The sequence below is a fragment of the Neomonachus schauinslandi genome, chromosome 6 (assembly GCF_002201575.2).
Source record: "Neomonachus schauinslandi chromosome 6, ASM220157v2, whole genome shotgun sequence".
Lineage (NCBI taxonomy): Eukaryota > Metazoa > Chordata > Mammalia > Carnivora > Phocidae > Neomonachus > Neomonachus schauinslandi.
In genome coordinates, this window is record NC_058408.1 from 135225852 (window position 1) to 135246402 (window position 20551).

The 20551-nt window shown below is 35.8% G+C and overlaps 1 protein-coding gene across 2 annotated transcripts in view; it reads left to right on the forward strand.

Annotated features, from left to right (window-relative positions):
• Positions 1-17945, forward strand: part of SMC3 (structural maintenance of chromosomes 3) — a 38355-nt gene extending 20410 nt beyond the window's left edge. The window contains exons 14-29 of one of the 2 annotated variants that reach the window (XM_021700149.1): positions 2419-2522; positions 3218-3317; positions 3943-4103; positions 4448-4589; positions 7022-7172; positions 9306-9458; positions 11105-11256; positions 12028-12186; positions 12980-13087; positions 13936-14044; positions 14575-14822; positions 14909-15121; positions 15466-15657; positions 15809-15986; positions 16835-16941; positions 17543-17945. In XM_021700149.1, coding sequence (XP_021555824.1) covers positions 2419-2522; positions 3218-3317; positions 3943-4103; positions 4448-4589; positions 7022-7172; positions 9306-9458; positions 11105-11256; positions 12028-12186; positions 12980-13087; positions 13936-14044; positions 14575-14822; positions 14909-15121; positions 15466-15657; positions 15809-15986; positions 16835-16941; positions 17543-17614 — 2349 coding nt within the window. In that variant the 3' untranslated portion in view covers positions 17615-17945. The remainder of the gene's footprint in view (positions 1-2418; positions 2523-3217; positions 3318-3942; positions 4104-4447; positions 4590-7021; positions 7173-9305; positions 9459-11104; positions 11257-12027; positions 12187-12979; positions 13088-13935; positions 14045-14574; positions 14823-14908; positions 15122-15465; positions 15658-15808; positions 15987-16834; positions 16942-17542) is intronic. The other variant, XM_021700150.1, reaches the window with a different exon arrangement.
• The last annotated feature ends 2606 nt before the right edge of the window (positions 17946-20551 follow it).

A 20551-nucleotide genomic window follows, 5' to 3' on the forward strand; every position in this document is an offset into this window, starting at 1 on the left:
CTGCTTTGTGAAAATTTTTCAGAAGACATGTACATTTTACCTATTTCTTTAAGTTTTATTTTTGAACAGTACACTGCTACTCTTAAAATATATGAAACAGGTACTTATGTAGAAAAGACCAGCACAATTTAATATTTATATACATAATATTTATACATATACATTAATATTTATATGGTAGTTTTCCTTTTCAAGGAAGATTTTTTTCCATATCTGTGAGTGTTCATGTAGATTAAGTATATTTTAAAATATATTTTTATGAATTGGTAGAATGTTCCTGAACTACCCTTAATTTTAATGTGATAAACAAGTCTAAAATATAATTTCAGAGTAACTAATTTAATTTTTTTCCATTTTTACAGTCTTTTACAATTCTCTGTCAATTTAATAACTTACTGCAGAATATATTTTTTGTTGGTTAAGGCAGTGGTGATTTTATAAGATTTTCTAAATGAATAAAACATTATGTACTGTGCATGTTTAGTAGCATTTTCTTAAAAATTGAAGTAGAAGATAAAATCAGTTCCAGAATAAGAAAGATCTCATGTTATTTAAAATGAGAAAGGGGGAAAATGCTTTGTGAAGTGTTACGTGTGGCTGTATATAAGATGATAGAAGTGATGAGAAGGGATTATGTAGGACAAGTGTAGGGTGAGGAAGTTATATATGTACCTACACAGAGGAATCCTCTTACCTCATGAGATCTGTACCAGTTGGTTACTGGTTTATATCAAAGTCACTAAATGCATAAAATCTTCATATATGTATGTGTATATATTAAATTTTATATGTAATAGTATTTGTGTTTATACACATGTAAACATACATATATTTATATATATCGTAAGTATTTTGCTTAAAAAGATAAATGTTTGCTCATGTACCAGTCTTTTTTTAAGACCATTTTTTAGAGTAGTTTTGGGTTCATAGCAAAATTGGGAGGAAGGTACAGAGGTTTCCCATATACCTCCTACCACCACAAATGCATAGGCTCCCCCATTATCAACATCCCCCCACCAGAGTACATACCAGTCTTTTCATGTAGAGCCCAAGATGTTTCTTTTGAGTATGAGTAGTGATTGGGAGTTCTCAGGAGACTATTTTGTTAGGAGCCACATATATAAATACAGTTCTCCTTAAAGCTGGATGAAAACAGAATTCAAGATTCAATCTAGGATCATGTATTGCATTTAGTTGTCATATTTCTGTTATCTTGTAATCTGGACCAGTTTTCTAGTCTTTAACTTTGTGATTTGACATTTTGAATTATGATTTTTTATTATAAAATACATATTACTATATGTGTTTATGTATTATGTTATTTTTCGATCTTTTAGAGTTGATTTCCCCATTTAATTCAATTTTTAGTGTGTCACCATTGAGTGTATCCAGAACTAAATCAAGTTTTTAAAGAAACAACTCTTTTCTTTGTCTTCATATTCTGTTTAATATTTAATGTAATCACAGCATAAATGAAAACATAGTGGGGAGCAAACCCAACTGGCTCTGTAATCATAAATAACTGGTAGAAAAGTGACCAGGAGTAATAGACAGTAGCCTCGTAGCCTCTAGAGTCCAGTGTGCTTTGGTCAGGATATTTTATGGAGGGAATGGAAAACACAGGTTGATCCCAGGTAGTTATTTGGAAATTAATATAGTTTCAGCTGTGATAGCTACATGTCCTTTCCCAAAAGAAAGAAAAAGTGTTTGTCATGAGTTCATGGAAACAACCTCAACAAATGCTCTTTTTGAAACAGCCTGGTGAAGAGCCAAGATTTTTCAGTAGTTTTTATTCATTCTTTCTCAAGCTTGAACTTCATTATATTTGCAGTATTTCAGCTACACCTTCCACTGGTGAAGTCTGTCCTTTATACTGGATAGAGATGATTTTATAGTGCTGACTGAATTATGTAGAATGGTCTTTTGCTTCTTAGTATAATTCTCAATCTATCGTATGTGTGTGAGGGAGTGGTGTGAAAACTATTGAGCAGTATTTTGAGATTGGTGAGAATGTATTGTTTTCTTCTAAAATTCTAGTAGAAAGGTTTAGATCATTAGTGAGTAAATTCTATTTTAGCAGTATTTTATAGAGTAATTCATTTTATGGTTTATGTTTTCTCTTGATGTGTTCTTTTGCCTAAAGGCATTTTTAAAAAGTTAGAATTGAATTTTTTAATAGCTTTATTAAGGTACAGTTGACATAACGATAAATTGCGTGTGTTTAAAATGTATCATTTGATAAGTTTTGACATATGAGTGCATCTGTGAAATCATGACCACGCTTAAGATAACAAGCCTGTTGTTCACCCCAAAATGTTTTCCCTTCCTTCTTCCCCTAGCAACTACTGATCTTGCTCTTACTATGGACTAGTTTGCATGAAATTGTATTTTAAGTTTAAATTATTTTTATTTCCATAGAAACTGGATCAGGATCTTAATGAAGTCAAAGCTCGAGTAGAAGAACTGGACAGAAAATACTACGAAGTAAAAAATAAGAAAGATGAATTACAAAGTGAAAGAAAGTTAGTATAGACTAAAATATGCCTTAATTTTTTTTTTTTTTTTAAGATTTATTTATTTGACAGAGAGAGACACAGCGAGAGAGGGAACACAAGCAGGGGGAGTGGGAGAGGGAGCAGCAGGCTTCCCGTGGAGCAGGGAGCCCGATGCGGGGCTCAGTCCCGGGACCCTGGGATCATGACCTGAGCCAAAGGCAGATGCTTAATGACTGAGCCAGCAGGTGTCCCGATGCCTTAATTTTTTTTGAGTAACACTAATTACTAGCTGTTAAATGGTCTTTAAGTTATAAATGAGCTAGGGGTACCTGGCTGGCTCAGTTGGTGGAGCATATGCAACTCTTGATCTTGGGGTTGTGAGTTCAAGCCCCACTTTGGGTGTAGAAATTACTTGAAGAAAATCTTGGGGCTCCTGGGTGGCTCAGTCGGTTAAGCGTTTGCCTTTGGCTCAGGTCATGATCTCGGTGTCCTGGGATCGAGCCCCGAGCTGGGCTTCCTGCTCAGCGGGGAGGTCTGCTTCACCTCCCCCAGACGTGCGCATGCTTGCTCACTCTCTCAAATAAATCTTTTTAAAAATCTTAAAAAGTTGTAAATGAACTATTCAAATTTGATATTTTTTTCAGTATTTTATCCTAAACTATATACTGTTGGTGCATCCTAATGCTTTTAAAATTAAAAACAGTCTAATTTTTATTGATTAGTTACTTGTGGAGAGAGGAGAATGCAGAACAGCAAGCACTCGCTGCTAAAAGAGAAGATCTTGAAAAGAAACAGCAACTTCTTAGAGCAGCAACAGGAAAGGTGAGCAGGTTCTTTTCATTACTTCAGTTTACATTGAGCCAGTTATTACACAAGAATTTGTTAGTTTTCAAGCTGTAAGTCCTTGGTTTCAGGTGATAAATAAGAGTGTAAATCACTTGTCCTATAAATTTGAAATGATGGGTCTTGTTTAAGCAGCATTACTACAACTCATGCATTAATGATAACACTTTTGATTTTTAGATGAAGAGTCCCATTTTTAATGTTAGTGTCAGAACAGAACCCATAATAAAGTGTTTCATGTAATTGGCATTTTTCAAGGGGGTGATGTGGCATTGGGGAGGATGTTTAGTTTAATCTCTGAAGTTTTTTTTTTTTTTTTTAAGATTTTATTTATTTGAGAGAGAGAGAATGAGAGACAGAGAGCATGAGAGGGAGGAGGGTCAGAGGGAGAAGCAGACTCCCTGCCGAGCAGGGAGCCCGATGCGGGACTCGATCCCGGGACTCCAGGATCATGACCTGAGCCGAAGGCAGTTGCTTAACCAACTGAGCCACCCAGGCGCCCTGAAGTATTTTTTAATGTATAAAGTAATGGATTTGTTTCTTACCAGCAGGAGTGCCACTGGAAATATTATTTTAATATTTTTCATCTCTGACAATTTAACAGGCTATTTTAAATGGAATAGACAGCATAAACAAAGTACTGGACCACTTTCGTAGGAAAGGAATAAACCAGCATGTTCAAAATGGCTATCACGGCATCGTGATGAATAACTTCGAATGTGAGCCTGCTTTCTACACATGCGTGGAAGTCACTGCTGGCAACAGGTAAAGTTTTTGTTTGATATTTTGAATTTTTGAAGGAAAGAAGGAATAAGAATAAGCTTTTTGGAATTTTAGTATAATCTGTCTCCCATTACCTTCTTTTATCCTAGTTGCTTATTTAATTTTTTAAAGATGTACATGTTAAGTATTCCTAACTGTAGAAGCTAGAACTATCCCTTTTGGGGCTTCCTCTCCTTCTCCTCATTGGAGTTTTCTAAGTAGTTTCCCTCCCACCCTACCTCAGTACAAATTGGGTTGCATAGAAAAAAAAGTGAATTGTTTGCCTAAATGTTTATAGCACTTTAAAGTCTAGCAATAAAGATGTGTCTTGTTTTGTTTACATGCAGGTTATTTTATCATATTGTTGATTCAGATGAAGTCAGCACAAAGATTTTGATGGAGTTTAATAAAATGAATCTTCCTGGAGAGGTCACTTTTCTTCCTCTTAACAAGTTAGATGTCAGGGATACTGCCTATCCTGAAACCAATGTGAGTTGGTGTGTGTGAAGGTCTATCTTTCTTTCAATAGGTTATTTCTTCTTGTGGTTAGCACATGCTAGTGCATGGCACTGTACGTTAGGATTCACTGGTCTGTGAGATAAACATGCTTCTGTTACAGCATAGTCACTACTGGGTAGGGATGGGAAGGGAGACAGGTCACAGGCGACGCATGAAACAAATCACTGCAAATGTGTAAAGTGTTAAAATACATAAGTACAGGATACTTTGAGAGATTATCCCAGGGTGACAAAATTAAGGAGAAGAAATCCCTAAGGAACTGTCATTTGAAGTAAATTCTTTTTAAGTTTTTTGAATATACTTTTTAAATGGCTTATAAATTAAATAAAAATGTTTAGTAAGATAATAGGCCCTGAAAACAATGTTGCTTTTGTTACTTGCTGGTATACGTTTAAATGGATTAAGAATATTCCTCAGACAGTGTTCTTGAGAAAAATGTAATTGCTTTGAGGCGTTTGGTTTCAGAATGTTGATGGTATTAGCAACTATTTTACTATCCTAGTCTAAGGTTAGAGCTGAAACTCTATGATAATGGTAACAATTTAAGTGGAACAGTGAGAATCTTTTTTTTTTTTTTTAAGATTTTATTTATTTATTAGCACGAGAGGGAGGAGGGGCAAAGGGAGAAGGAGACACAGACTCCCCCCCCCCCCCTGCCCCGAGCAGGGAACCCCACGCGGGGCTTGATCCCAGGACCCCTGGATCATGACCTGAGCCGAAGGCAGATCCTTAACCAACTGAGCCACCCAGGTGCTCCTGGTACAGTGAGAATCTTAAAAGCTGCTTTAAAGGGTCCACCTTTTTCTTCTTTTAAATCTATAAATTTTCCTTGAAGTTTTGGGGAGGAAAATGTAATCACAGATGTGATGCTGTGAATGAAGCAAGACTCAAGAATGCATGTAGTGGGGCGCCTGGGTGGCTCAGTTGGTTAAGCGACTGCCTTCAGCTCAGGTCATGATCCTGGCTGGAGTCCCAGGATCGAGTCCCGCATCAGGCTCCCTGCTCAGCAGGGAGTCTGCTTCTCCCTCTGACCCTCTTCCCTCTCATGCTCTCTCTCTCTCTCAAATAAATAAATAAATCTTTAAAAAAAAAAAAAAAAAAGAATTCATATAGTATGGTTCCCTTTAAATACACAGACAGGGGCACCTGGGTGGCTCAGTTGGTTAAGCGTCTTACTCTTGATTTCAGCTCAGGTCATGATCCTCATAGTCCTGAGACCGAGCCCCACGTTGGCTGAGACTGGGCTCCACGCTTAGCGGGGTGTCTGCTTGAGATTCTCTCTCTCCTCCCTCTGCCCCTCACCACTCTCCCAAAATAAATAAATAAATCTTATAAATAAAGACATAAAACTAAATTTAGATGATAGAATTTGAAAGAAGTACAAGGAAATGGTTATCACAAAAGTTATGATAGTGGTCACCTCCAACAGGTAACCACTATGTGATTAGGAAAGGGGCACAGTTCTTAGTGTCAGCAGTGTTCTATTTCTTGTCCTCCATGGTAGTTACATTGGTGTTCTCTTTGTAATTACTGATTTAAGCTTAACATATTTATTGCACTGTTTTAGGTTATATTTCCTAATTTGAAAATTAGAAAAATCCTTTCCTAATAGTTTAGAAGAATTAGAAGAATGTAAAAAGGGAAAATTTTATGTAAAAAATATTTTCCTGAATACCTAAGACATACATATAATAAAATGAAAACATTTTGAGGAAATAGTATTAGTTTACATTTTTTTTAGCCTTTTTTAAATTTTTTAATGTTTTTATTTTTAGAGTGCAAGCCAGCAGGGGGAGCAGGAAGGTGGGAGGTGGGGGGAGAGAGAGGGAGGGGGAGAGAATCTTAAGCAGGCTCCATGCCCAGCCTGGAGCCCTACATGGGGCTTGATCTCACAACCCTGAGATCGTGACCTGATCCAAAATCAAAAGTCAGACGCTCAACTGACTGAGCCCCCCCAGGCTCCCCTATTTAGCCCTTCTGTGTGACAGATGCTATCCTATGTGTTTCACATATTATTAGTTTGTCTGGTCTAGTCTAGTCTTAACAACTTTATCAGGAAAGTACTGCTACTGCAGTTCTGTAGATGAAGTAACTATTAAATGGAGAAGTTAAGCAACTTGTCCAGAGCATATATCTGATGAGTGTCAGAACTAGGATTTGAACTTGAGCTGTCTGACTCCAGAGCTGCTAAACTCTTTGTCATTTTTCTCTGCTCTTGAAAACTTGGATGATTACATGAACATAATTTCCAAGATATTTCAGTAGAGTGATTTTTCTAACTTCTTCAGAATAAAATGAAAGCATTTGTGTTTATATTTCATAAAGATGTAATTCATAATTTTGCTAACATGTTTTAATTAACTGTGTTGTGATCTCTATCCTGACAAAATATTCATTTTTAGGATGCGATTCCTATGATAAGTAAATTGAGGTACAATCCCAGATTTGACAAAGCTTTCAAACATGTGTTTGGGAAAACACTTATTTGTCGTAGCATGGAAGTTTCAACCCAGCTAGCCCGTGCTTTTACTATGGACTGCATTACCCTGGAAGGTTTGTAATAGTAATTCTTGGCTTTAAGAGTATTTCAAAATTCATGTCCAGTTTTTTATCATTTTTAAATGGTTTGAGTCCAGACAGGATCCACACTTTATATTTAGTTGATGTCTCTTAAGTATAATCATTTGGTCTGTAGTAGGGATTCTTAACGTTTTTTGCACTGTGGACTCCTTTGGCTCTTTGGTAAAGCCTATGAGCTCTTTCTCAAAATATTTTTAAGAGCATAAAATAAAATGCTTTGGATCACAAAAGAAGCCAATCATATTGACATGGTAATCACAATATTTTTTCAAATATGACATAATAATTTATTCTTAAAGGTATTCAAAAACAAGATTTAGCAGTGGGTCTAATAAATAAAACTTTGAACTACTGATACACGTAAACAATATTTTGAGATTTGCAACAAATATAATCTGATAGAAAATAGCTGTTATTTCTCTTGGTAACAGAGTTACACAAGTACTGATAATACCACTGTGATTCTTATTTGTTGTAACAGAAGGATTTGCTAAATTTCATTTTGAAGTTAGTATAAAAATAAAGATGTAAATTTTTTTTCCTACCTAAGTCATGGATATCCTGAATTTTATCCATGGAGTCTAGGTTAAGAACCTTTGGTATATAAGTTCACCTACTCTCATTTTTCAATTTTTTCCTTTTCTTTATAATTTATTTGTTGATGAAAGAAGGTAACACACCCCCCCAGCTTTATCTTTATAGATAATTTTTTTGCTGTTTTGAACTACCTCTGAGAATAAGTTATAAAAATTATGATGCTTTATTTCTAAAAGTTAAGCATGTATATCTCATAAGAGTAAGGACACTCTCCTAAGCCCCAGGTATCATTGTTACACCTAAGTAATTTAACATAACCCAGTAATACCATCATTTAAAAAGTACATTAAAATTTTCCCAGTTGTCCCAAAATATTTTTCTGTCCAGGATCCGATCAAGGATACATGCAATGTCGTCTCTTTGGATTCTTTCAATATAGGACAGCTCCTGTTCCTTCCCACCCTCAGGAAATTGACTTTCTCATAGAATGTCCCATTTTCTGGATTTGTCCTACTGCTTCCTCATCGTGAGATTCAGTTTAAACATTCTTGGCATGAGTGATGTATATTCTTATTGCATCACACAATGTGTCCCACTGTTAGTGGTGCTAAGTTTGACCAGTAGCAATCTCTCAGTTGTAAAGGTGCCCTTTCCTCTTCGTAATTAATGTGATATGTGGGACTATGCTTTAAGAAAACAGGAATATCAGGTTCCCCAACAACTTTGGTTTTTTTTTTAAGATTTTTTATTCACTTGAGACAGAGAGCTAGAGGGAGCATGAGCGGGGGAGAGGCAGAGGGAGAGGGAGAAGCAGACTCCCCGCTGAGCCGGGAGCCCAGTGTGGGGTTTGATCCCAGGACCCTGGGATCGTGATCTGAGATGAAGGCAGACACTTAACCATTTGAGCCACCCAAGCACCCCACCCCAACAATTTTTTTACCAGTGGTTTGACTCAATACACTGGGGGTTTCCAAATGGTGATTCTTAAATTCTTTCAAGGCTTCTGTTTTGTTTTGTTTTGTTTTTTTAAGAGAAAGAGAGCTAGCAGGGGTGGGGAGAGAGGAAGAGAGAGACTCTCAAGCAGGCTCCATGCTCAGTGCAGACCCTGACACAGGGCTCAATCTTAACACCCTGAGATCATGACCTGAGCTTCAATCAAGAGTCGGATGCTTAACCAACGGAGCCACCCAGGCACCCCTATCTCTGTGCTTTTAAAAGCATTCAAAAAACTTCTCAAGACTTGCCATTATTATCGTGGATATTCACATTTTCCCAAATATGGCCAGTGGAATTCCAAACTCCCAAGTCCTGTGTCCTCTTGACCTGTCCCCGTTGGTCTTTAGCACTTCCTTCCTTTCTGGCAGATGTTCAGGTTCACCTAGAAGGCACCTTTTTTAATGCAAATTTTAACAGTTGGAAAGCAAAAGTTTCTCAGAGTGGCTTAAATCCTTTTAAATTCTCATTAAATAGGTAAAGCCTTTAAATTAGTTGTTTGATTATAAATCAGTTTATCACTGAATAAAGAAATTGTTATACAGAATTTCTACTTTCCTTGTGCTTTGTTTATAGGTGACCAAGTTAGCCATCGGGGTGCTCTAACCGGAGGTTATTATGACACAAGGAAGTCTAGACTTGAATTGCAAAAAGATGTTAGAAAAGCAGAAGAAGAACTAGGTGAGCTTGAAGCAAAGCTCAATGAAAACCTGCGCAGAAATATTGAAAATATCTTTTTGTCTTGTGCCACGATGGAGAACTGTTTGGGTTGAAATATGTAATCTTTTGCATGTTAAGTGTGTTTTCTCATACAGCGGGGAAAAAATTCCACATTTGACTTTTATTTAAGCATGGGAGTTTATATTGTTGTCAAAAGTTAACTTCTGAAGACAAGGAAAAAACTCTTGTAATATTGATTCTTTCCTTAGCTGTTAATATTTAAAGCTGAGAGCAGTGAGTCAGTCTATTTCTGAGAGCAAAGAACCTGAGGTGCACTAAAATTTAAAGTTATAGAGGAAACAGGAGGATTGGTCAGCATTGTAGAAAGAAAATGAGGTTAGTGTTTCAAAGAAGGGTTGGGGCCTCTAATGCCACATACTGCATAGAAGTTAAACACAGGGGTTGAAAAATGTGCATTAGATTTTTATTTCAAGGTCATTTTGTGCAGATGTATTAGTGGACGAAGGCTGTCAAAATCCAAGTCTTAGTAAACATAGTACTTTCACTTCTTTCAGATAAAACTGGTGTTCCATGAAGAGTGGCTAGTTTAGCTCACAACAGAAACATTGTACCTCTGCATTTTCTTAAATTAACCCCAGTACTTTGGTATAAGGCAAAAGTGTTTTATGTGTACTTTGAATTACATCACACAATTTAAAAAATGTAGATACTTGAGGGGCACCTACTGTGCTCAGTCGGTAGAGCATCCAACTCTTGATTTCTGGGTCATGAGTTTAAGCCCCACATTGGGTGTGAAGATTACCTAATAGGTACTCAAGCATCAAGAAAAACCATTTTTACAGAGTCATTGGAATACTCTTAATGATTTCTTTCTTTCTTTTTTTTTTTTTTTGGAGATAGTGAGCTAGAGAGCAGGAACAGGGGAGGAGAGGGAGAGGGAAAAACAGGCTCCCTACTGAGCAGGGAGCCCGACGTGGGGCTCGATCCCAGGACCACGGGATTGTGACCTGAGCCGAAGGCAGACACTTAACCGACTGAGCCACCCAGGCACCCCTGGGATATTCTTAATTGAAAGTGTCAATTTTTTTTTTTAAAGTGGGTTTATAGCTTCTGTGCCATCAGTGCAAGCAGCAGCACAGAGCAAAAGGTAAATAAACATGTTAGTTTTGACTTTGCAGGGGTCTGCAGAGCATATTTAGAACTGCCCAAATTTGGCAAGATGTTGGCGCAAAGAAAACATTGGGAAACATAAGAAAAAGGAGGATATTGACAACGTACATCAACTACCTTCCTGTATTTGATAATCCAGCTAGGTGGTATTATTTTTCTACATTGGACAAGGCCTCCTCTTCATACATAACTACCTTCTACAGTGCTTTAAGGATAATAGATAACACAGTAAATATTTCTTGAAAAGATACAAAAAACATATACCTCATTCAGATTCTCTTAGGGTTTCCCAAGAATTTTTGTTTTTATATAGCTTTAAGTAAAATATATGTTATTTTGAGAGAAATGGTGGGGTAAAATGTTTTAAGCTTCTTTATGATATAATACAGTGTAGTATTTAATTTAGCATTGTTATGGTCCATAAATTTGAGGAAATAACTTTTATTTGGAGGTAAAGAAAAGGAAGGGAGGGGATACACATGTTTTTAAAAGAACTAGAGAGAATTTTCCTTAGCCTTGTATATGGATTAATAATGAAATTGATCAGTTGATGAACCAAATGCAGCAGATAGAGACCCAGCAAAGGAAATTTAAAGCATCTCGAGATAGCATATTATCAGAAATGAAGATGTTAAAAGAGAAGAGGCAGCAGTCAGAGAAAACCTTTATGCCAAAGGTTCGTAAGTATGTCCCTTTTGTTACAGATCTATTTTAATTATTTAGAATTGGGATGGACCATATATTACATAGGTTATTATCTGGAGTTTATATGTTCCATTTTTTGTAGACCTATACTTTTGGACTTCCCCTTTCTATACTGCACTTACACCCATGGGTACCCAAAGTCTCATTTTGTAGTCTGCATTCAGATTGTCCAGCTTCAGTGAACAAGTAGACATTTTGAGCTATAGCATAATAGTATTTTCTGATGATCGTTAATTTGTTAGTAATCATTTTTGTCTGTTAAGCACTATTTATGGAGTTGTTTGAATATTTTATCCAAATTCTACTAAACAGGGTAGAAGCCAAACTATTACTGCTAAATTACAAGTAATAACACGTTAGTCTCATAAGCTTTGACAAAAACTGTTTAGTTCATCAGTAGTACTAAAACAATAGTTTTTAATTGTCCAACTATACCACCCTAACACATTCTAGCAGTTTTTTCTTTTTGTTCTTATTAATATTTAATATGTAAGAAGATTTTTATATGATTCAGTCATGGAATATGATTGGTCCCATATACCCTGATAGTATTGTATCATAAGTATTTTTCTTACTGCTATTTAGTTATAATTATCAAATTAAGTGGATACCTAATAGTTACTTGAGTTGATATGATTCAGTTCACTCTAATATCAAATATAGATTGTTCTCAATTTTTCACTATTAATAAGTAATGCAGTGACTAATACCTTTATTAATAAATGGATGATCTGTCACATAGCAACGTAGCTTACAAAGTTTGGAGGCAAGTTTGCATGCTATGGAGTCCACCAGAGAATCGTTGAAAGCAGAACTGGGAACTGATTTGCTTTCACAACTTAGTCTGGAAGATCAGAAGAGAGTAGATGCACTGAATGATGAAATTCGTCAACTTCAGCAGGCAAGTACAATTTATATAAGTATAATTGGCTGTTGTAAAAAGTTTATAATTGGCTGTTGTAAAAGTATAATTGGCTGTTGTAAAAAGTTTCTTGCTACTAAGGGAATGCAAAAGAAGGGAACTTTGAGAAAATAGAAAAATGAGACTTGAACTTCTCATACCTGTAAGAGTAAGTAAGTTTTTCTAAACCATTCTGGGTATGTTAGGATTATACAAGAAGTCTTCATTTTCTTCATCTTATTTAATGCACTTTTATTAGTAGTAAGATTGAGCTTGTTAGCTTTGCTGTCTCTTTTGATCTGACTGCCTTTATATAATTAATACTGTTTTTGATTAAACTTTTTTTTAAAGATTTTGTTTATTAGAGCACGAGTGGGGAGAGGAGTCAGGGGGAGAGGGTCAAGCAGACTCCATGCTGAGCATAGAGCCTGACCTGGGTCTCAATCCCAGGACCCTGAGATCATGACATGTGCCAAAATCAAGAGTTGGATGCTAAACGGACTGAGCCACCCAGACACCCCTTGGTTAAACATTTGATTTTTGTATTACAGAGACGTAAATACTAAGTCCAAAAAATGAAAAGTAGATAAATATTTTTGGCAGGATGTCTTATAAAAAGAACCAAGCACACAAACTGAGCATTCTGAATAGGTAAGACAGAAAATGAAGAAAATATAGGGCTTTCTATTGCAGGTCCTTTGAACACAAGTGATGGAGAGGACAGCAGATTAACAGCATTCCTGTGTGTGAAATGTGTGTGCCTATGTAGACAAATAATTTTCTTTTCTTCTAGGAAAACAGACAGTTGCTGAATGAAAGAATTAAATTAGAAGGTATCATTACTCGAGTAGAGACATACCTAAATGAGAATTTGAGGAAACGCTTGGACCAAGTAGAACAGGTATGTTCTTTTTTGGGGGTTTGTTGATGACCAGAACCTTTTGAAAGAACTTAAACACGAGTGGCTTTGATAGCATGGGCCTTGGGGACAGAAAGCACATACCCTGAGTTGGAGTTCTGGCACTGCCATCTAGTGTACGATCTTTTGCAAGTAATGTATTATTCCTAAGCCTCAGTGTCCTCTTGTGAAAAATGAGCATAACAGTAAAACCTGTTTTGTATGATTATCCTGGCCCATTCTAGGTACTCAGTAAGTGTTAGTAACTAATGTTTTCTCAGTATAGTCGGTCGCTGAGAAATTTTCTAGTTACTATATCGTTACCTTTTTTTCCCCTTTAATGGATACTTTAACTATTTGCAATTATACGGAGTGTACTTTCTATCTCTCTTGAATGCTTATTCAAAATAACAGCTATTGGGGAAAGTAATCTTTAGCAATAGAAAGCAGAATGATAGTTTTCTGGGGCCATGAGTAGAGGGAACTGATTATAGAGGGTACAAGGGAGCTTCTTGGTTTAATGAAAAACTGTATCTTCATTGTAGTGGTACTTATGTGGGTATATACATTATCACAGCTCACTGAGCTCTGCACTTAAAATTGCCTCATTTTATTGGATGTAAATTATACTTCATTGAGGTTGATTAAAAAGACAAGAATATTCATAGCATTATTTATAATAGTCAAAAACTAAAAACCGTACAAATATATATCAACAATTGGATGATTAAATTTTTATATATTAATGCAAAAAAAGTAACAGCTATTGGAAACTGTTGATGTAATTATTTTGAAACTAACAAAATTCATATTCTGTGGTTTAATGATCTTAAGTTTCTTTTATCTTGCAGGAACTTAATGAACTGAGAGAGACAGAAGGGGGTACTGTTCTCACTGCTACAACCTCAGAACTTGAAGCAATCAATAAAAGAGTAAAAGATACTATGGCACGATCAGAAGGTGAATTTTTGTTTAGTAAAAATTTTTTTTTTGTATTTTGTTAAAAGTTAGCTTATTTATTTGATAAAATTGTTTACTACAAAATGAAATACCCAAATAGGCAAAAGCATGCACTAACGATTTTGTGTGTTTTCCATCACCATAAATAATTTATGGTGAATGGAGTTTAGTGGGTTTAGTAACCTTTGTTTTGTTGAAATGTTTGTGACAATTTTATGAGAGACCATAATTATTAATTTTGTTTCCAAAAATGTGAAATAGCTGAATTAAGTTTATCACCTAGTTGCTGAGAAGAAAATTTTTTAAATTTTTTATAAACATTTAATGAGAAATATATACTTGACTAATGTACACTCTTATTTTTGTTCTGAATTAAATGTTTCATGGATTTACACAGTACAATTTAAACAAAGAGAAAAAAACCTAAAACCTATTTATTTTGATCGATTTGGCCATTAAAATCTTCAAATAGTACTCTAGCTTTAAAATAGGCATTATGGCTTAACTTGTTTTTTTTCCCCCTATTTTAGATTTGGACAATTCCATTGATAAAACAGAAGCTGGAATTAAGGAGCTTCAGAAGAGTATGGAACGCTGGAAAAATATGGAAAAAGAACACATGGATGCTATAAATCATGATACTAAAGAACTAGAAAAGATGACAAATCGACAAGGCATGCTACTGAAGAAGAAAGAAGAGTGTATGAAGAAAATTCGAGAACTTGGATCACTTCCCCAGGAAGCATTTGAAAAGTACCAGACACTGAGCCTCAAACAGGTATATTGTGTAGTTTTAAATTTGAAATCTTATTGCAAATTTCTCTTCATGTGAATTTATTTATATATTTGTTTTTCTCTTTGTAGTTGTTTCGAAAACTTGAACAGTGCAACACAGAATTGAAGAAGTACAGCCATGTTAACAAAAAAGCTTTAGATCAGTTTGTAAATTTCTCTGAGCAGAAAGAAAAGTTAATAAAACGACAAGAAGAGTTGGATAGGGGGTACAAATCAATCATGGAACTGATGAATGTACTTGAACTTCGAAAATATGAAGCTATTCAGTTAACTTTCAAGCAGGTATGTTTCTGTTTGTATTTAATGCATACACAAGACAAAAGCTTCAGCTGTTATTCAGTTTATTACTCAATTTGTAAAGGTTTTTAAGTTTTTTTCCCCCACTGATAGTTGGATCTAATACAAGTGAACAAATCCAGCGTATAGTTTTCTAACACACTAATTAGAATATCCTACACAGCTCTTAAAAAGGATTCAGTCTGTTGCTCTGGTTAAAATGTTTGTGATTGCTTTTAAGTATTTGTCTTTGCCTTAAGAAATAATACGTGCAGTGCCACCTAAGCAGAATTTATATTTGAATCACCATGTAGTTTATTCATTTGTTCGTTCATTCATTCTTTTTAAAGGTATCCAAGAACTTCAGTGAAGTATTCCAGAAGTTGGTACCTGGTGGCAAAGCTACTTTGGTGATGAAGAAAGGAGATGTGGAGGGCAGTCAGTCTCAGGATGAAGGAGAAGGAAGTGGTGAAAGTGAGAGGGGTTCTGGGTCACAAAGCAGTGTCCCATCAGTTGACCAGTTCACTGGAGTTGGAATTAGGGTAAAATACCTTTATATCCAATTTTCCCCAGTATTACCATAGTGGCATTTGTAGAATATTTTACAAATTAAATTGGTGCACTGTATGTGATTTAAGAGGTGATGGTGATTCTACCCCTTTTGGGTATTAACTCAGTTAAATGTTCTCTTAGGTGTCATTTACAGGAAAACAGGGTGAAATGAGAGAAATGCAACAGCTTTCTGGTGGACAGAAATCCTTGGTAGCTCTTGCTCTGATTTTTGCTATTCAGAAATGTGACCCAGCTCCTTTTTACCTGTTTGATGAAATTGACCAGGCTCTGGATGCCCAGCACAGAAAGGCTGTGTCAGGTAGTTTGGGTTTGTACTTAACAATGAGAACTTGCTTAAAAATGATAACTTGCCTCTTTGGTAGTGAATTCTTGTTGCCTAAGATATTTGGGGGGACTAGACAGGGTGTATATTCTGTAAATAAAATTTCTTTTAGTAAGTTTTTTAGAATTTAGTATTAGACTACAAAGCTTAATTCTGTGAGAGGTCGATGTGTTTGTCAATTGAAAATCCTTCAGTTAAACTTTTACACAGAAGTCTCTCTTTTTAAAACTTGTTTTTCTCAATGTTTGAATAACCCCTGACATTAAATGTTGATTCTGTATTTAAAGAATCTATATTTGGGGATGCCTGGGTAGCTCAGTCAGTTAAGCGTCTGCCTTCAGCTCAGGTCATGATCCCAGAGTCCTGGGATCAAGCCCTGAGTGGGGTTCCCTGCTCAGCGGGGAGCCTGCTTCTCCCTCTGCCTCTCCCCCACTACTCATGCTCTCTCTCTAAAGATAAATAAAATCTTGAAAAATAAATAAAGAATCTATATTTGATCTTTAGTAAATTCAAAAGATCTTTGGGGACGTGGGTAGCAGGGGAAGGTTGTTCTTGTTTTGTGTGTGAGAAAGGTGGTTTTGCTCTGACAATTTTAATGCTGTGTTATGAGTTGAGTAGCCACTACTTCATATTCTGTAACTTTAAGATACTGGGTAAAAGATCTATCCCTAATGTAAGAGAGTAAGTTGGTAATTTTGCATATATGCATGAAAAATAAAGTCACAGGCTGTTTTGAATTTTAGGTAAGAGTGAAGATAGTTGCTTTTTAAATGTTCAGATCTACTCAGAAAATCGTTTTATTAAATTACTATTTCTTTTTATAGATATGATTATGGAACTTGCTGTACATGCACAATTTATTACAACTACTTTTAGGCCTGAACTGCTTGAGTCAGCTGACAAATTCTATGGTGTAAAGTTTAGAAATAAGGTAAAAAAAAATTTTTTTTACATTGAGTTTAAGTTTGTATTGTATTTGTCAAATTCTTGTTTTATGTTACTTAAATCATAAAGGAAAACTTAGAAATTTGTTGCTTATGAGTTTGTAAAAAAAAAAAACAAAACTTTTCTTTCAAATGCCTGTGAAGTTTAGTTTTTGTGGCATTTGTTGCATTGGTTTTGTTTTCATTGGCATTAAGAGACAATATCTTCCTGTGTGGTCTATTCAGTGCACAGTCTTTAAGTTATATATGGTCATTTCTATTTGGCTAGGCCACACATCTCTTCCTGATGTCTTCGGCCTTAAGATTCTTTGAAATAGCAAAATAATAAAAACTGAAAAAACATGGTTTGATAATTAGACGTTAGTACTTACCCGGATCTTCAGAGTTCTAAAATGCAGAATATTTTTTAAACTCATGCTTTCAACAAACAACATTATAAAGGTCTTATCCATCAGTGTTTTAGACTCATTTGACTTGATATGTAAAATTTATAGGTGAGAGGCCATATTTTTAAAATATTACTCTGAACAGTGAGAACACTGATATTTTTTTTAAGGTTTAACACAGTTTTTAACATTTTTTCTTCAGGTTAGTCATATTGACGTGATCACAGCAGAGATGGCCAAAGACTTTGTAGAAGATGATACTACTCATGGTTAAACAGAAAATATTGTCCACTGGTTTGGAAGTTGTGTATAGTAATATGAATCTCATACCCAGGAACTGTACATTTAAATATTGTAGTCACTACTAATAGTTTTCAGACTTAGAGCATACATAGTCCTTTTATATTTCTGTCATTGTATTTTATAAGATACTCTGTAATGTTACATTTCTACTTATAGTTTAAGAATTTTATTTCCCACACAACTTTTTGTAAAGTGTCCTGCTCCTGTTTTAAATCTTTTGAAACATGCTAAATATTCTTTCCTAATTATTTTATCAATTATATTGCCTCTTTTTTTATAGCTTCAATTAAATAATTGGTTTATGACTACTTTAGTATTTTATGTGGCTTTTTATTTATAGTTGTATGATTAGAAACAAATTTTTCTTAAATATCTGCTTTTTGTTTTGCCTAAGAAAGGTCTGCCTTTACCTAAAAAGATTCTTTAAACGTGGCTTCACATTCTTTTGAAATACATCCGCGATTCCCAGTCCTGGCTGCATGCTTAAATCCATGTTGGGGGAGCTTTAAACTGCTGGTGTATTTCCCTAGACCAGTTGAATCAAAATCTTTATGGAGTGGGGTTCTGGTTGTTGCTAGTTCTTAAGTTCCCCCAGGTGATTATGACCCTTGGTGAGGATTAGAACCCTGGCTTTAACTCATTGTAATGGTTCTTTAAAAATAGTTTTTAATTTAAGAGAGCAGTGTATTTATTAGACTTTAGGAAGATAGTTTTAAGAGTAGCTAAGAACACTAAGCCAAAAAACTGAGTCATAAAGTTTCCTTGTTTTTCTGATTAAAAGTTTGGAAAACTTAATTGTTAAAACTTTTTTCCCCCCCTCAGATGAGGTCTTTGTTTTTTGTTTATTATGTTTATTAAATCACTTTATTGAGATTTAATTCATAGACCATAATATCCACGTATTAAAATTATTCAGTTCAGTACTTTTTTAGTATATACACAGAATTGTGAAACCATCTCTACAGTCTAATTTTAGAACATTTTCATTACCCCAAAAAGAAACCCCTGTACCTATTAGCACTCACTCTGTGTCTCCCGCCTCCCTCATCCCTTGGCAGCCATAAATCTAGTTTGTGTCTCATACTGTGGATTTGCCTGTTCTGGACATTTCATATAAATAGAATCTTACAGTGTGGGGCCTTTTGTGACTGACTTGTCTCAGCATGTTTTTAAGGCTCATCCATGTTGTAGCACATATCCATAATTCATTCTTTTTTATTGCTGAGTGATATCCCATTGTCGGAATATATACTGTGGTTTGTTTATCCAACCATTAGTTGGACACTTGGCTTGTTCTCACTTTTGAGTATTATAAATAACACTGCTATGAACATTCATGAACAAGTTTTTATGTGGATATGTGTTGCCATTTTTCTTGGATTGGAATTGTTGATCATATGGTACTTTTTCACATTTTCAGGACTGCCAAACTTTTTTCTTTTTTTTGTTTAATTTTTTTTTTAAAGTTTATTTAAGTAATCTCTACACCCAACATGGGGCTCAAACTCATGACTGCAAGGTCAAGAGTCTCTCATGCTCTTGTGACTGAGCCATCCAGGCACCCCAGGAACTGCCAAAATTTCCCAAAGGAGTTGCACCATTTTAGATCTCCACCAGTAATATATGAGGGTTATGGTTTTTCCATATCCTCATCAACACTTGTTATTCTTTTTTATTATAGTCAGCTATTCTTGTGAATGTGAATTGGTATCTCATGATCTTAGTTTGCATTTGCCTGTTAACTAATGATGTTAAGCATCTTTTTATGTACTTATTGGTCGTTTGTATATCTTCTTTGGTGAGATGCTTATTCATATTTTTTGCACATTTTAAAATTCTGTTACTTATTATAGAATATAAATAACAGGGGTGCCTGGGTGGCTCAGTTGGTTAAGCGCCATGTCAGGCTCTCCACTCTGTCTGCCTGCCGCTCCTCCTGCTTGTGCATTCTCTCTCTCTCTGTCAAATAAAATCTTAAAAAAAAAAAAAAAGAATATAAATAACAATTTGTAAGAGTTCTTAAATATTCTGGATACAAGTCCCTTACCAGGTATAACTTGCAAATACTTTCTCCCAGCCTGTGAATTGTCTTTTTGCTTTCCAAATGGTGTTTTTTGAAAGATAATATTTTTATTTTTATTTATTTATTTTTTTAAAGATTTTATTTATTTGACAGAGACACAGCGAGAGAGGGAACACAAGCAGGGGGAGTGGGAAAGGGAGAGAAGCAGGCCTCCCGCGGAGCAGGGAGCCCGACACAGGGCTCAGTCCCAGGACCCTGGGATCATGACCTGAGCTGAAGGCAGATGCGCAACAACTGAGCCACCCAGGTGCCCCTGAAAGATAACATTTAAAAAAAAATAAAGTTAGGGGCGCCTGGGTAGCTCAGTCGTTAAGCGTCTGCCTTCGGCTCAGGTCATGATCCCAGGGTCCTGGGATCGAGACCCGCATTGGGCTCCCTGCTCCCTGGGAGGCCTGCTTCTTGTCTCCCACTCCCCCTGCTTGTGTTCCCTCTCTCGTTGTGTCTCTCTCTGTCAAATCAATAAATAAAATCTTTTAAAAAATAAAGTTATAGGTTCAAATTTCTTCCTCACATAAGGACACCAGTCAGATTGGATTAAGGCCCACTCTTAATCATCTCTTTATTTTTTTTAAAAGATTTTATTTATTTATTTGACAGACACAGAGAGGGAACACAAGCAGGGGGAGTGGGAGAGGGAGAAGCAGGCTTCCCGCGGAGCAGGGAGCCCGATGTGGGGCTCGATCCTAGGACCCTGGGACCATGACCTGACCCTAAGGCAGACGCCTAATGACTGAGCCACCCAGGCGCCCCTTAATCACCTCTTTAAAGGCCTTTTCTCCAAATACTGTCACATACGGCAGTACTGAGAATTGGGGCTTGAACATA